Here is an 18,186-nt window from a genome sequence, read left to right as displayed (position 1 = left end):
CTGATTTGGTGCAAAGACTACGTGAGCAAAACTGAAACCTCAAGTTGCCTTTGCTGTATTTGATCCTCACAGTGTGGTAAATATATATATACATATATATATATATATATGCTTACATCACAGATACGCTCTCCTATCATGAGTTTGGATTATCTAATTATGGAAGAAACTCGTAAGAAGAGAACCCAAAACTTTGGGAGTAATATTATGGACTCGTACACAAGCAAGCAACTCAAGTGTTCAAACTCAGAACAAAAATGAGCCACATGGTCCCTCTCAAACCATTATTGTCAAAATCTATCATCCATGATTCATCTCCCATGGCATAATCTTCAATGTTTTTTTTCAGACAACACTAGCACCCGCTTTGCATTTGTTTTTCTCCTGCTCATCAACAGAATCCATGGGAGGAGGAGCCACACTTGCATGTTTCATCGCTTTTGAATCCACCTTCTTTTTAATAGCATCCCAAAAGGCAGGAATTGCTACATCGTCAGGAATTTCTTTGAATGATGGCAGGTAGTTTACATCCACAATGACATGATCACCGGAACCTTCCTGAATCTGAAAATTTTCACAGCAAACCAAAATAATCCAATTAACATGTACACATTATGATGGCTAACAAACGACCTACAGAAACATGTGTGCTAAAGGTTATGTTACACCATCTCTTGCTTCTCTTTGGGCCCAGTCAGAGCTTCATTCCACAAATGCTTTTTTTTTTTTTTTTTGCAACGCTAGTTTCACCAAATTCCCCTGAATACCTCATTTCAACAGTTTCAAAAATCATTCTCCATTACCAAGTAAAAGTGCCAATGTTGTCCCCCATCAGTCATTCACCCCACCTTCCTCCCCCAGTTCCCCTCCCCAAGTCGATTGCAAATATTGGGCACAAGGAATCAAAGTTAAGTATCTAAAAGTAATTGCAATTATTGCAGGTGACTAAGGATTTAGTGGTGTCCAAACAGAGATTAAATGGTAGACTAAAACATCCCTTTTCATTTTTAATTCTAATTATAGAACAAAAGTTTTATTTTTACATATTTTACACAAGTATAGGTTTCTGCAGTTAAACATCATCACTATAACTTAGAATTCAGTAAAAACAGAGTTTTAATAAGAATATAATGGTTTTCACTTCAGAAATATGCAGTCAAAGTTTTTGTAAGCTACTCACAACAACGTCAAAGCCAAAGATGGTTAGTCCAAGAATCCTTGTAAGCCACTTGGCAGCCTCGTTTACTAGCCCAAGATCAAGACACAGATCCTGACCTCCAGAATGCTTGTTTGCAATGGCAGTAGGTAGAGATTTTAAGCTGTGTGAATATGCAACCACAACAAAATTTTAAAGAATAATGAAACAAAAACCACATTACAAGGGAAAAAGGGAGAAAGGAAACAGAGTGTACCTATCAAAGAGAAGAGGTCCAGGTGCACTTTTTTTGGATGATTTTATAAGAATGTCAGCATTAGGTGTAGACTTCTTTACCGCATGGAAAACTCTCTCACCCAGAACATAAAACTTGAACAGAGTGGATGAATGATCAACATATTCCTGCAATCCAAGTCATTTCCTATTTTAGAGCCAAGATTTCCAACAAGAAATAGATTGTCACATTTACTGATTATAGAAACAAGCTTTGATATAGCACCATATTGTTTAAGGTCTCCCATGGATCATGAATGAGAAATTAGTAACTTAACCCTTTTCTTTTTTTTTTTTGGAAAAGCAAGTTAGTACCTTAAACAGAAATTGGCTTTACGAAGTAATATAAGATGAGCACACACACACAAAAAAAAAAAGAGCATAGTCCAATAAGCACAAAAAGACACCAGCACAAAAAATGAAAGGAAACTAGAATTAAAACTGGAATTATGAATCTTGTTTTTTATACTTCAAGCAGAGAGATTTAATAATATAAAACATATAGCTATCATTTCCTTCATATGAACAACTTTGAATTATTATTGGATGCTAACCTGAACAACAGCAGGCAGTGGAACATTCAAATCCTTGAAGTCTTCAACTCTAAACACAATTGCCTGTTAATGACAAGATTTAGCTTTTCTGATGAAGAAAATTTTGGTAAAAGAAAAGTTGATGGAAGACATGACAACTATGGTTTGTTTACATTGAATCACAATGTCCAAAATAAGAGTCACAATCATTTTACAAATGCTGACAAAAAAAGTTAGTACTTGACCAATAATTTTGTTTCCTCTGCATATGGAATGATATTAGACAAATTAAGCATCTCCTTATAGTAATATTTTATCAGCAACAATGCAAGTCTACAACACAAACTACTAATCATTCATTCAAAAAAAGATAATTTAGCATGTTTTAGACATAATATCACCTAAGTTGGGTTATAGGAGTTAATAAAGTGGAAAAATCTTAGGGCTTTTAGTTTTAGAAAATGTTTACTATTTCCCAATTCCACTTACACAATAAATATGATCAAAATGATAAAGCAAACAACTCCAAATGTAGTTAAAAAATGAGGAAAACATTTGTAATAATTTTCCAATTCTACACAAAATGGGAAAAAAAGGGTTTCCAAATTTGGTTATCATCCTTCATTGATTATCTATGATGTAAAATGGAGATGGAGAAATGGAAAACTAAACGGTTGCTTAAAATTTTAACCAAATAAACAAAAAATTCATTTTACAAAGCATATTGAAGATATGGTTTTAAATAAACACAGTGCGATAATCTGAACCATGCTGCCAACCTCTTTTTGCAAGAAAAGATTTTGTAATGAAATAATTGCCTATGTAATCTGTATTCTAAAGACTTAGCATCTAGTCTTTCTCCCTAATATGTTCCTTTCAACATCTCGAGTAGCAGTAATATACAGATAAAGACATATACCAGCAATGCTTCCTAATTGCTTTAGAACAAAGACAACCTTCTTCATCATCAGGATCTTATATCTATATTTCCAATTTAGAGAAGACAACACTAAGATCGGAAAGGGGAAATAAAGAGAGAAATAGAGTACGGCTTCACCAAACAGATAACGCTTTATACTGACATGAAATGGTAAATCAGAAACTATCTTATTTGGAAAAGGATACTTTAATTAAAGCAACAAGAACTCAAGGATAACAAATGCAAGAGAAAATAATTTATGAAAATCTAGGTTCCTCTTATGAGTTTTCTCCTCAATAACATAATCCAATCTCATTGTACCAGAAGGGATGTGTAATTTAAGCATATATTTACCATACTGTGAGCATCAGCTACACCACAGGCAACTTGAGGTTTCACTATACATGGAACAGACAGTTTTGCATCATGTAGTCTTTGTACCAAATCAGGTTCATCAAAACTGCTAACCTGTATATTTAAGCAGCACATATGCAAGAAAGCCATTAAACTCAGGAGAAAACATTGAAAAAGCTAAAACATTTTTTTAATTGTTCTTGAACTAAATACAGAAGGTGGGGTGAAAGCACTTGCAACCTCCATTATTTTGTAAATGAAAAGGATAGAGAAAATATAATAATTCAGCAACAAAGTGGTCATAAATCAGATTAACAGCCTATTAAATTGATAAAAATTCTCATGAGGACAAACAAGTCTTCATTATGGAAAACATAAATGCTCTAACTTATAATAACTGCCCCAAGACAATCGAAACAAACCCAAATACAAAAGCACCCAACTCAAGGCAAGCCTATGTAAAAAGTGAATTACATAGATCTCATTTCATTCAAAGCCTGAACAAAATATTGAAACAATGTATCTTCTGGAACTCTTGGGCATTTTGACTAGAAAAAGTAACCAAGTTGCATCCACCAAAATCAATAAGAAGCCCCCAAATACCTATAACTTATATACCCCAATTCAATTTCCTTATTATAAAACATTCTGGCATGTTAAACTATGAAAAACCTCCAGTAAGGAAGTACCTGTTAGAGGCTCCTATTATGGCAAACTTCATCAAGCAAATAACTGAAAATACCTACCAATGTCTGACATAGATTCTTCATAATCTGTAGCATATACATTTCAATCATAGAACTAACATTTTCTGCAAATTAACAATTTAGAAAAGGTTCTGTAAATTAAAATAGTTTTCCACATCCTAGTGAAACAAGTATATAATAGATACCATTCAGGCAAATGACCTTGAGAAAGTGAGGGGCCCTGACTGTGCAACGACCTTCTGCATTAAGATCCTTCAGCCCAAGTAAAATTTGTTGGATCTTTAACCGATCAAGTACAGGGTAAATGCTATTAAGTGGATCAACTTCAAAGCAATGATTGTGGTTTTCAATATACCTGTACAAGCATCAGCACTAGTTAGAAAGCAGCTCCATGAGTATCACATCAAACTAAATCATGGACTACAAAATAAATTAAATTTCTTTCTAAGATAAATACACAAGCTTAAGATTATGGTACTGCTCTTAGCCACCATAAATACTGCGTAGTCAGATATGACTGTCAAAAGATAAGAAAGCCTAGAAGCTTTATATTTTATACTGTCTTGCGTAAGTGCATGGATGTGAACAATTACCTTTGTAGTTCCTGCATTCCTGTTGTGTAAGCAATTCTATTGGAAGGTTCTGAAGAGCTGTTCAATTCAATGGATACAATTTCATCAGTTGCTTTATGAAGAATCACATCAGCCTCTTCTAACTGTGTTGATATAGGAAGCTCAAATGTCAGGGGCAAAAAAATCAACCCATTCAGAGTTGGACACATTGGAAAGGCACCCCTCTACAAAATTCATGTCAAAACATGAGCTTTGGTTAGTCCATATAAATCATAACAGGAAGTACAGAAAAATTATAACTTGTTAAGTCCGTTTCTAGCAAAGTTGAAAGGAGAGAAAAAATCATAATAAGTTAATACTTATTTTTAGTACAATTGTCTTTTCTGAAGAAAACTAAATAATTTCATTTGTTATCAAATGGCTGACCTTGGCAAAATCTTCCTCACGAGAAGGCTTCATAATGTAACCAACTGTCACAACATCGGTGCTTATTGCCTGAGAAAAAAGTGAAAGAAGTCATGAAAGGTTGTTGTCTTTTGAGTAATCTAAAGTTGGCTTAAAAGTACATTTATTTTGAGGCAAATCGTTACTCTAATTTGTGATTCTTTGAGGGAGACACCTATGTTTATCATCATTTATATTACTCAAGGTTTATATGTTCTTCATAATTGTCCCTGTGACCTTTGAAGTTTTAAGGTACTTGATGAATACAATGATCCAAGTATATTGCAGTGCATTAAGGTTTTGCAAACGCATACAAGAGGAGATGTATAGAAAAGAGTGATCATAGTTGACCTTTTTATTTAAGCGGCAAATGGTCAAAGGTAGTTCTTGCAATTTGTCCATATAAATCCTGTTTGACTTGTGGAGTGAACTGGTAACTTCAGCATCTGAGGAAAGGAAGCAATTATGACCCAAAAAAAGCATGAATTTGGGTCAAGCAGGAGGATCCTCCCTCTTCAATGTGAGAGACATTGATAAACTCTAGTAGGTGTCTAGAAAAGTTAGTGTATACGTATTTCCATAGGAAAAGCTGAGGTAACTTCCTTGATGATTGTAACTTAACAAGGAACGAAAAATATTAAACAGTGCTCACCGGGAGCAATTGAGAAGAATGCGCAAGTTATTTTGGGAGATGAATCATGGTTAGGAAGGAGATACAAGATGGTGCCTGAGATATGAGCCCAAGCATGGGCAATCTCATGTGGAGCAATGTCCAGGGAAGATGCAGTCAAAGGAAGGCATTCAAAAGAGTGTAGCTCAGCCATTGCCTGCAGGAGATTGATCTATGAAAAGAAAACAAAAAAATACATAAATATATATGTGTTGTATAATTCAGCCCATGCAAATGTTATTTATGGCATTGATGATGATGCGGAGGATGAAGTGATCATTCATCACAGTATGAAAAAAAATTAGTACTATTAACAATGGACAATCAGAAATCATAATGAAGAAAAACATGAAATTAAGATGCGGATAAAAAAGGAAAAAAAAAAAGAAGCAATATCATCATGTTTTTTCTCACTTACTTGCTCTGTAGAAAGAGGCAACCCATACGAAATGGCCTGCAGTTCAAGAGGAGAGTAATGGGGAATGGGATAAAATTAAAACAAATAAGAAAAGGATAGAATAAATTAAATATCTATTTATTTATTTATTTATACCGTATGGATGTTGGAGAATCGAAGCTTGCGGAGCAGGGACAGTGTTGGGTTGCTCTTGCAGTTCTCCGGATGTCCAATTCCATATTGAAGCAGCGCATGGTCCAATATAACTCCCCTCACAGCTAAACCCATTAGCAGTAAAATTAAAATAAAATAATTACTTCTCACAAAGAATATGGTTTTGCCACCGTTAGTGTTGCTTGTAAAGTTGTTGTTGCCCTTGCCCTACTACTGTCTTCTTCTTCTTCTTCTTCTACTTGTTTTCTTCTTCTTCTTCTTCTTTAACTTGTTTTGTCTAGCCCAATGTCCAAACCAAAACCAAATCTCTTCTTATATCATCTATTCACACTTGTTGATGTTGGAATCTGAATGTCTGATTAGGGGTGAAAAAAATTTAATAACCAACTTAAGTGATCTCATTTAAAATAATAATTGAAACTGACCTTAAGTAAATAACTGACAGTAACCAAAACCAACTTAGCTCGGTCAGTTCAGTCAGTTTCAATTGGTTTTACTAATTTTTTTCAACTAATTTCCAACAGTGGTTTTCAACAATTCCCACCCAATCTAACTTAAATACATCAAGATAAATTCAATTTTTAATCAAATTCATCTCCACATTTTTAATCAAAGATAAATTCAACTTAAATACATCAAGCAACAAACAAAACCAAAATAACATTTGGCATTTCCATTAGAGCTAATAATACCATACAGCCATACCATATAATAACCATAATGAATTAAAAATTTTAAAAGTTTAGACAAGGTAGAAAGCCAATTTTCATGATGCAGCTTCTAGACAACAAAAAAAATGTCCATGTACCTTTATAATCGGTTAAAAAGATTAGACATGCAAATCATCCATGCTTTAATTTATCAAATTCTAACAATTAAATAATTTGGTTGAGACTTTCATTCTACCATGACAATTGAATAATTAAATTGAAGCAAATTATATTTTGGTCAAGACCTACTGCTAGTCCTTCTGGTGGTTGACAGGTTGGTGCCTGGTGCGGCACTGATGAAAGAGGTCAGGCTCAAGCTCTCAACCACAAGGCAGGGTTGTCATTGGGTCAGGCTCACACCCAAAAGGTAGCGTTGTCGTTGGTGGTGGATTGACTGGCTGATGGACAATGGTGGTAATCTTGGAGATGAGAAGAGAATAAATGCAAAGAGGCAGTAGGCAGAAGAAGAACACCTGAGAGAAGATGAGTGATCAGTCTCTACACAAGACCCAGCAGGATATCCAGAACACAGACAAGGGGCCTTAAGGCCCCGGAAAGCGAGAGGGGAGAGTAGGCAGAGATAGGATTGGGAGAAAGGGGCAGTAGCCAAGAGGAAAAGAGGGTAGACAGTAGGCAGATAGGTGAGAACATCAGGGGAAAAATTGAAGGGAAAATGATTGACCCCCCTGAGTTTCATAAGGAATACCTCTTACCCCCCCCCCCCCAAAAAAAAAAAAAAAAACTTTGAACAATAACCTCTTACCCCCTAAAATCTCTAAACAAAGTTAAATTAAATTTCCGTTTAAAAAAGCTGACCCAATATAAAAGCAATTAATGAAAGCCCAAAAATACACTTTGTCGCATCAACCTTTTGGAAACATATCAACTTGTACATTTAAAGCCTAAAAAATGCAAAGAATCAATGCATTAAAAAAAAAAAAGAAGACTAGCATACCTAAAAAAAAGAAAACGAACTCTAGCTACACCAATAAAATTCCAAGTAGCAAGAATATTAAACATAATAATCATAGTAAAAAGTCAAATACCAAAAATATACCATGTTAATATCATCACACAAAAGTCAAATACCAAAATATACCATGTTAATGTCATTACAAAAAAATATTCTTCAGCCAATCCAACAATAATCTGAGCTGTCTATTACCATCCGGATACACAAAAGCAAAGAGTTGGCAAGTTGTTTTGATACAATTTAAAATACCAGCACAACCAAAATAAATGTCAACCTTAAGTCATACTTTGTTGAGTACCCACGTAGTGGTCTTTACCTCTTCCTCTAGATGTTGTCCGTGGCAGTGCCACATGACAACCAGAGGGAGCCATGGCCCCCAAGAATTTTGAAAGTTATTTACATATATATAGTGTTATGTGAATTTTTTTAGATATATCTTTCAAAACAAATAAATGGTACCTTAAAATATAATCATTTTCAATTAATTTTCATTTATAACTTTTTAACTCATTGAATCTTAAAAAAATGAAAGTATCAGAAATTTTTTTAAGTTTTTAACATTTAAACTTTATCTTATGTAAAAATGAAAAATCTATATGAATAATGGGAAGGAATCAACTTACCTTAGTGTAAAACTAAAAAGTTTTTTTAATCATTGATTTTAGTAGATCCAAGAAATGAAAGAAAAAAAATGAAAAAGAGAAAAAAACAGTTTAATCTCATCACTTGGATCTATTAAAATCAATATAAAAAATGTATAACACATTTTGGTGTAAGTTGATCCATCCCCATGAATAATAATAAATTTAATATTTTTGTAAGCTATGAGTACTTTTTTATATAAAATGATTTACTTATTTTTTATAGTATCAATAAATAAGCTAAACACCTTTGATTTGGGATGGAGTAATTCAAGTTTTGCTTGGTGAAGAATTATGCATTAATCACTAAATTTAATACTCAAGTGTAAATAAGATAAACACTTTAATAAAAAAAGATAAAATAGCAAAATATATAAATTCTTAAGTAAAATTCGTGAAGTTCATGACTAAAAATGAGTTACATGAATATTATGAATGAAAACCAAAACTAATAATCATACTATAATTTAAGAGTTTCGATTAGATTATTTACTAGAAAATTTTGAAAACTTTAAAGTTACAATGTATTGATTTATTTATTAAGTTCGATTAATCTATCCATGTTAATCTTTAAATTTTTTTTATATTATTTTTATTAGAAACACCCAATATTTCATGAAAAGCTATATCTAATTAGTTTGTCTTATAAGAACATACTTAGCGTTAATTGAAATGTTGACTTCACTAGTTATTTTTAATTGATTAAAAAAAAAAGTAATAACAAAGACAAATAACATAAATTGATAAAAATAGACTTCTAACTAAAATATTTGCTTTCATTATATTTTTTTAAATTTTATGTATAATATATATCCATAATATAATATGTGTAAGTAAATAGCTATATACTCACATATGTATTTGGCCCCCTCAATAGAAATTATGGCTCCGCTGCTGGCTGCAGTGACATTGGGCAAAGCTTGCTCAGAAAACTACTAATTGCTGTTGTCACCACTCCATTAAAGCTTTCATCATGTCTTTACCTCTTCCTCTAGTCCAAGCCCTTCAGACAAATGAAGACAGAATAGTGCCTGGCCCAACGGAAAAAATATCACATCAAGACAAACATCAGTTCATAGAAACTTCAATTTTTCTGGCAACTGGTGACATCTGAAGACCACCATAAACATTATTTCTAATGGAAAAATCACCAATCAATTGGAAAGAATATGTTCAGCTAAATAACAACTTGTTCTTCAAATTACAATGACCAAATAAGTGAGCTATGGGAAATATACATGGAAATAGACTAGATGAGTCTATATCAATCCACTAAATGTTCGGAATAGCAAAATTTATTCTCCAAGTATAAGAAAAGAAGACATATATCCAAAGTTCCCTTGTAGATCACATTAAACCCACGGAAGCATCTTCATGCACAGAACATGAACAAAATAATTATTACAATAACCTAACTGCATAACAGGTAAACCCATGGATACTAATGATTTAAGTTTCAACTATTTCACTTGTCAAAGATGTTCTATGGTTACTTATAACGCATACATAGATTTAATGCAATAAAAATCAATGTGACCTTGCAGGGAAAACAATTCAGGCATAGATTCAGGTATTGCTAATACATTCTTTGTACAACTTAATCGAAAGCCACAGGCAACTTGCCCTAATAGAACAAGTTTGCAGTCTCACATATCAAATGCAATCAATTTTGCGTAAGTGACAGCAACCAATACCAAGTACATACAGGTGTCCAATGAGTTGGACAGCAGATACGATTTGGCATGATATGAGTCGTGCTTAGCATGGCTTGCTATTAAATAGTTAGGTTGGGCCAAGCACGATACATATATGTATGCCGTGCTGGGCTAGAAGTTTTTAAGTGCATGGGTTGGCATAGCATGGTCCATTAAGGGCCAGTGCCAACACGTGGCACATGGGCTAGCAAGGCACGATACACAAACCAAAATGTGCTATGCCATGCTAGCCCATAACCGTTATAAATGGGCTTCTGACCTTTGAAACCATTTATGTTATTTTTTATATTCTAATGAAATTATATTTGCTTTTTGTTAATTTATAAAATAAAATTATATTAAATAAATTTACTTATTATATATTTAAATTATTGATAGATAAATTATATTTAACTAGTTTGCGAATTATTCAATGTACAAATTATTTTTATTTAAATTTGTGTGCACAAAAATAAATTAACATTCTTTTCAAAATTATATGATCAAAATCTTTAAACTTATAACATATATATAAAAAAGATTTTAGTTTTAAAACAAAAGAAGGGACCAGTCATCTGAAAAGGTATAAGGAAAAACATGAGGCTAGATCTGTATCTCCTAATGATCCCACACAAACTACACTTAGTCAACATCCTAATGGGTCTTTAGATGCATTTTATTTTTCACAAGATAATTGGCATTATCAATTAATTAAATTTATAATGCGGTTTGAGCAGTCATTTGCTTTTATAGATGATGAACGTATTAATGATTTAATTAAAAATGGTATACTACCCAATTATAAAATAGTTTCAAGAAATACTATTAGATCAGATGTTTTTAAAATATTTTTTCTTATAAAGAAAATTTAATATCTAGTTTATCAAAAATTTCCTCTAGAATTTCACTTACTTCTGATATTGAATTAGACAACAAAACCTTACTTATATGTGTATTAATGTGCAATTGGATAGATGATGTGTATGTGTTTTTTTTTAATATTAGGATCGAAATTTCAATATCTTTATTTAGTGTATTCTATTATGCATTTTTGCGGATGTAGATATTTTGCTAAAACACATAAATTATGTGCCCTTTTTATTTCATTATGTGTTTATATCTCCTGCATGGTATTTTTAATGATAATAGATGAAAAAAAAAATTAATAATTAAAATTTTGAAAAGTATTAATGGGCTATGCTTGGCCCAGCTAGGCACGAAAAATAATGTTGTGCCTGGCATGGCACGACCTTAAAGATTATGGGCTAGGTGCCATGCTAGATCATACCTTTAACCTTCATGGGTCGTGCCAATACAGTACGTTAAAAAAATAGTGCTGGACCGGCACGATCCATTAATATTGGGTTAATATTTAAATGGGTTATACAGCCCAGTACGACCCATTTGACACCTACACTATAAATGGCATCTCACAAACAACTTTCTCTGTTTCAAAAGAATGCAGTGACAGCAATCAATACCAAGTAAACAAGCTAATGTCCACTACAGATGACATTTTCTATGCATTTTTCTTGTTCTTCTTCGGCTTAGAGTAATGAACTACAATTTCCTCAAAACTATTTTATATATTTATAAACACCTACTAAACAGAAAAGTCCCAACAATATATAAACTAAAATGGAAAAGGCAACAGAATAAAATTCCCTATGATATAATAATCAAACTTTCCGTAAAGTCCCAGAACGAAGGGTTCAACAGAGGCAAAATAGAACTAAAAGAATTAACATATTGTTATATTCTCGCCGTGTCAAAGCAACCAAACAGGAATCTGACGTTTGTTACGAACTGGGTATTCAAGAATATCATGAAAATTAACAAATTCACACGGAAAAAAAAAAAGAAAAAAAAAACTAGGCATGCCTCATTTTAAATGCCAGAAAAAAGGGAAAATCTAGCAAGATATATCTATAAAAAGAAAGAGTAAAGAAAAATTCAGACAAAATATACATAAAGAGATTAAGATTTAGATAGTTAAAAATAGCGAATGCAATAAAAACCTTAGCTCCAAAGACGAAACAACTCGGAACAAAGAAGTGGAAAGAATTGCGAAAGGAGAAGTGAGATTGTCACTGACTCCCCTCTTTTCCCTAGAAGATTTGGTGCTTCCTTCAAGGTTCGAGAGCTGGTAAATAAAAATGAAACCAAAAGAGATCGTCCTGTTATTTTGGGTAAAGTTGTCATTTCATCTTTTATTATTCTTTTTCTAATCCAACTATTTAATAGACAGCATTATTTTTTTTTTTAAACAATCGGAATCACTTTAATAAAAGGTGAAAAGGTTATTCACCTAAAAATGAAACAAAGGAAGTGAGAATTGGTCTTAGGGTTTTTCTAAAATTATTTATATTTCATATATAATATATTTCAAAAATTAATTATATTTATAATATCGATTTTATTACTAATATTATTAACCAATAACTAATTGAATTAGTTGAAAACTTACTATTTTAAAATTTTTATCAAAATTAAATTTATCAAATTAAATCAATTTTAATAAATTAATTCGATTACGATCGATTTCTCTCACCACTAAGCTTATATTCTTCCTTAGCTTAAGCCTTAAGCTTATAACTGAATTGATACTAAAAATATCACCGGACATCATACTCGTTAATTTTGAAATATTTATTATCAAACTTATTATCTATTTACTCATTAAGTTTGAAATATATATTACGAACTCATTAAATATCTATTTATTAACTCAAAATTTAATTTTTGAACTCAAATTTAAAATTAACTTTAATACATATTATTAAAAAATTAAATTAATAAATTAAAATTAAAAATCATAATTAGAGCACTTAATAAATTAATTTAATTAAATAATATATTAATAATAAATCATTTATAAATAAAAAATTTATAACATTAAAAATTATTATTAATAATCCATTATAAATAATAATTTTACTTTCCAAATTTTATCCAAATTCAATTATAAAATACTTTTATTTTATTTATTCGGATCATATAATACAAGACAAACTTCTATGTGATACCCACTGACATACTGGAATCAACCCAAACCAACCTATTATACAACATAATGACCTCGACAGTCGACCTTGAATCACTCAATTACTCTACCCAAAACCCGCAGGCTATAAAGCCTTGGACACTTCATCGGGGAGGATGTACTATGTCTTTTCTTTTTAATAAAATAAAAAAATAGCATATAAATGGATTTTTTAAAACTTTATGCTCCTGATTTTTTTTTTTTTTTTTTTGGAATGAAGTAATATTTGTATAGGTGGTTTCTCTGGCTAGGTAGGGTGATTAAAAATTAATTTAAATTTATTTAATTGATTAAAATTGATGAAATATAATCAATTGGTTTGGTTTATTTAATTTTTTATCGATTAAATTAATTAAATTGATCGATTTTTTATTTTTAAAATTGATAATTGAATCGATTTTTTAATAAGTGCAAAAAAATTGAAATAAATATTTTTATTTGTCTTTTTCTTATAAAATATTGTTGAAATTTTTAAATTTTTTAATGATTTAATTTAAATGATATTTGAGTTTAAATTTTATTGTATTAAATTTATAATTAATAATTATTTGTAATAAGAGAAAAAAATAATGAAAAGTTCAATTATTTAACTGAATCAATTTGATTTTAGTTAGTGTGATTATGATCAGTTATTTAAAAATTTTTTACCAATTCGATTACTTATTAAATGAAAGTCGATTATTTTGATTATTAATTTTTTTAAATTGAATCAACTGAATTGGTTAATTGACCACTTTTGATAAAATTACAAAAATAAAAAAATAACGAATTTCAATTAAAAAAAACAAAAACATGTCAAATTATTAGTAGGCTTTAATTACATTTGTTTTATCACCTTCCTATGAAAAGTAAGGGAATCCCAATATTCATGGTAGAGCAAGAGAAAGAGAGAGAATATATATATTGTTATCATATCATGTCATCCTGAGACAAGCCAAAGCCAAGGTAGACCTTGATAGCTACTTTTATATGTGTGAAACAGGTAAAACCCAATAAACAAAGGACAAGGGCGTGGGCAACGAAAACGATCTTAACTCCAATGGGTGGTTCATGAAAGATAATCACATCCATTTGGCCATCTAATCAATAGCAAAATTCTTTTCTATATATAGGAACATGTTGGATATTTAGTCCATTTGCAGATGGCTTCAACAAGCTAATAAGAGTGATGATGATGATCACGAATGAACCCCTTTCTTTATAATGCAATTTCTAAGAAAACAAGAAAAATATGTAACCCAATTACCATGTTTATCCCTTAAAATTCCTTCGGCGGCCATTAATGTTGATTTTAAACCAACCTAAAACTAGTTTAGTCCTTGAAATTAAGAAGGATTTCTTGTTTTCTTATAACAATTAGACAATTGGTCCAAGAGTCCTTCATAATCTTTTGAATGGCATCAACTTTACAAGGAAATGGGATATCAAGTGGTATTATATGTCTAAGATTTTTCTATTTCTCCACTTCCAAAGCAACCAAATTAACAACATTAGCAAACCAATTGCCCAACTTCAGTTTAATCCATTAATTTTTTTACATTTAGTGTCTGAACCAATATTATTCTTCAAAGTAATTAGAGGAGAAAAACTCATTTGGAAATTAAATTGAAAAGTAAAAGTTCTATCCAACTGGAAGGAATAATATTATTCATGAATCAATATACTCAGTTGGGAGCCATTGATACTATAAATTTTTCAACATTCCATATGTTTTCTTCTTCACTAGTTAAATTTTTGAAACATTCGTGAATAACGTTTTCATCAAAAGGTTATCAAGTTACCATTACCCACTATTTACTCTCAACTCAAGACTTGATTCACACATGCTAAGAGAAGCATTAATGCTCATTTTATTTCTTATTTTAATATTTTACAATATATTTCAAATTTAAATAAATAAAATTATGATTTAATCGAATTCAGTTTAACCAATTTTAAATTGTCAAACTCTTTGTTCAAAACCTAATTTGTGTTGAGAATAGTGACTCAAATCCTATAATAGATTTGTTTATGATTGGTTAGATATTACTTGATAAATAAAAATAGTTGCAAAAAAAGAATTCTAAGAGAAAGGAGATTCTTGATAGGTAAATTTGTATACTTATAAATAGGTGAAGTCTCTATAGGGTTAGGTATGAAAAAAAGATATAAAAGAGTTGTAAGATTTTATGAGTAGATATCCTATAAAACTATTGGAGATTTATGTCTTATGGGTGTGTATGTTTGAATGTTTGTGAATGGACTAAAAAAGTCTATATAGGTATGGTGCATGGGTGCATATGGGTATGTATTTATTTGGGTTGAAAATATTTCACAAGACTAGAAGAGATTAAGAGGGTTTTATAAATATTGATTGTTGAGTGCTGATTGATATGAATTGTATGTTTGTAATTCTCTACAACTAATGGATCTTTTTTCTCATCCATGGATGTAGATCAATTAGGCCAAATCACGTTAAATTATTATCTCTTGTATGATCAATTAATTATTTAATATCGATTTTGCTGGTGTGATTAGATTAGAGCTATTATCTCTAACAATTGTATCAGAGCTATGATAATCCCTAATAACTGGTATCAAAGCTAAAGGTTCAAGATATAGAAAAAGGCAAATCTAAAAGAGCTCGACTCAAGGAAGAAGTTTGAGTTCATATTTTGAATATTGATTTACATGAAACGTGAAAACATACAAGAGAATATAATTGTGAGACTTATATTATAGATGGAGCCAAGCATATCTAACATAAAACCAGATAACCTGATGAAATTTGAGTTAAGGTAGAAATTTTTTAGAATAATTACTCAAATCCCATAAGAGATTTGTTTGATATTAGCTAGATATTACTTTATGGATAAGAATACTTGTAAAAGAAGAATTCTAAGAGGAAAAAGATTATTGATAGGTAAGTTTGTATGCTTACAAATAGGTGAAGTCTTTATAGGGTTAGATATGAGAAAAATATACAAAAAAGTTGTAAGGTGTTATGGGTAGACAACTCATAGGATTACTGAAAATTTACGTCTTATAGGTGTGTATATTTAAATATTTATAAATGGACTAGAAAAGACTAAAAGGATTCACATAGGTATGATGGACAGGTACATATGAGTATGTATTTGTTTAGATTAAATATACTTCATAAGATTAAAGAAAATTGAAAAGATTTTATGAGTATTAATTATTGAGTGCTAATTGATATGAATTGTATGTTTGTAATTTTTTACAACTAGTAGCTCTTATATCTAACCCTATAGAGACTTCACCTATTTATAAGCATACATACTTGCCTATTAATCAATCACACAAGAGATAGCTTTGATACTAGTTGTTCGGCTAAAAAGCTCCAATCAATCAAGCCAGTGAAAACATAATCAAACAATCAATTAACCACATAAAAAATAATAATTTAACATGATTTCGCCCCACTAACGTACATCTATAGATGAAGAAAAAGATTCATTAGTTGTAAAAAATTACAAATAAATATCAAATCAAGTACTCATAATTAATACCTATAGACTCTCTCAATCCCTTATAGTTTTATGAAGTATTTTTAACTCAAACAAATATATATCAATGTATATCTATGCACCATACCTATGTAGACCCTCTCAGTCTCTTCTAGTCCACTCACAAACATTCAAACATAGACATGCATAAAACATAAATTTTCAGTTGTCTTATGAGATGTTTACCCATAAAACCTTACAACTCTCTTATATCTTTTTATACCTAACCTTGTAAATACTTCACTTTTTTATAAACATGCAAACTTACCTATCAATAATCTCTTTTCTCTTAGAATTCTTTTTGTATAAGTCTTCCTACCTATCAAGTAATATCTAGTTAATCTTAAATAAATTTATTATGGGATTTGAGTCACTATTCCTAATAATCTCCACCTTAACTTAAATTTCATCAATCATTAATTTTTATACTAGATATATTTAGCTCCACCTACAATAGAAGTCTTGTAATAATTTTTTCTGTGTGTCTTCATGCTTCATGTAAATTGATCTTCAAAACATGAACTCAAACTTTTTTTCTTAAGTTGAGCTCCTCTAAACTTGCCTCTTCCTATGACTTAAACTATACTCTGATGTCACTTGTTAGGGATCATCACATCTCTAATATTACTGTTAGGCCAAAAAGCTCCAATCCAATCATACCAACGAAAGTGAAATCAAATAATTAATTAATCAAGTACTTACAATTACTAATATCAGAGTTATCATGATCCCCAATAAGTGGTATCAGAGTTAAAAATTTAAGATATGAGAAAAGACAAATTCAGAAGAGCTCTACTCAAGGTAGAAGTTTGTGTTTTGAAGATTGATTTACGTGAAACATGAAAACTTACAAAAAAAGATGATTGTGAGATTTTTATTACAGGTGAAGTCAAGCATGTCTAGTATGAGGACAAATGATTTGATGAAATTTGTGTCAAGGTGAAGATTGTTGAAAATAATGACTCAAATCCCATAAGAAATTTATTTAGGATTGGCTAGATATTACTTTATAGATAAAAAGACTTGTAAAAGAAGAATTCTAAGAGGAAAGAGATTCTTGATAAGCAAGTTTGTATGCTTATAAATAGGTTAAGTTTTTATAGGGTTAGGTTTGAAAAAGAAATATAAGAGAGTTGTAGAGTTTTATGAGTAGACACCTTATAAAACTACTGGAAATTTATATCTTATAGGTATGGATGTTTGAATGTTTGTAAGTGGATTAGAAGAGACTAAAAAAGTCCACATATGTATGGTGTATGAGTGCACATGGCTATGTATTTGTTTGGATTGAGAATAAACCATAAGATTGAGAAGATTGACAGTCTTATGAGTATTGATTATTGAGTGTTGATTGATATGAATTGTATATTTATAATTTCCTACAACTAATGGATCTTTTTTTAATCCATAGATATAG

General features: G+C 30.6%; 1 protein-coding gene across 4 annotated transcripts; it reads right to left on the bottom strand.

Moving 5' to 3' along the window:
- Positions 1 to 74: 74 nt before the first annotated feature.
- LOC111293996 (inositol 1,3,4-trisphosphate 5/6-kinase 4-like) lies at positions 75 to 12,374 on the bottom strand. Of its 4 annotated transcripts, XM_022887101.2 has the most exons (14): positions 12,236 to 12,374; positions 9,377 to 9,554; positions 6,182 to 6,554; positions 6,047 to 6,082; positions 5,611 to 5,800; positions 5,310 to 5,404; positions 4,941 to 5,009; positions 4,536 to 4,738; positions 4,144 to 4,297; positions 3,236 to 3,349; positions 1,984 to 2,046; positions 1,413 to 1,558; positions 1,181 to 1,319; positions 75 to 564 (listed from the first exon to the last, which is right to left on the bottom strand). In XM_022887101.2, exons 3-14 carry the CDS (start codon positions 6,311 to 6,313, stop codon positions 346 to 348), a joined length of 1,560 nt encoding a protein of 519 aa, XP_022742836.2. In that variant the 5' UTR covers positions 6,314 to 6,554; positions 9,377 to 9,554; positions 12,236 to 12,374; the 3' UTR covers positions 75 to 345. The 4 variants fall into 4 exon arrangements, with proteins under 4 accessions (XP_022742836.2, XP_089599523.1, XP_089599522.1 ...); XM_089743397.1 differs by lacking the exons at positions 9,377 to 9,554; positions 12,236 to 12,374 and adding an exon at positions 7,155 to 7,588; XM_089743396.1 differs by lacking the exons at positions 9,377 to 9,554; positions 12,236 to 12,374 and adding an exon at positions 7,159 to 7,573.
- Positions 12,375 to 18,186: the final 5,812 nt, after the last annotated feature.

This window comes from Durio zibethinus, chromosome 14, assembly GCF_047325235.1.
Source record: "Durio zibethinus cultivar Kanyao isolate XHJ-2024 chromosome 14, ASM4732523v1, whole genome shotgun sequence".
Lineage (NCBI taxonomy): Eukaryota > Viridiplantae > Streptophyta > Magnoliopsida > Malvales > Malvaceae > Durio > Durio zibethinus.
The sequence above is the reverse complement of the archived record's forward strand: the minus strand, read 5'-3'. Positions and strand labels throughout refer to the sequence as shown.

Coding starts and splice junctions, on each gene's coding strand:
- LOC111293996 (XM_022887101.2), bottom strand. CDS start 6,313: ATGGGTTTAGCTGTGAGGGGAGTTATATTGGACCATGCGCTGCTTCAA. Junction 5,801..6,046: donor TGCCTCTTTCTACAGAGCAA/GTAAGTGAGAAA, acceptor TTCTTTTCATAG/ATCAATCTCCTGCAGGCAAT. Junction 2,047..3,235: donor TAGCTGATGCTCACAGTATG/GTAAATATATGC, acceptor TGTCATTAACAG/GCAATTGTGTTTAGAGTTGA.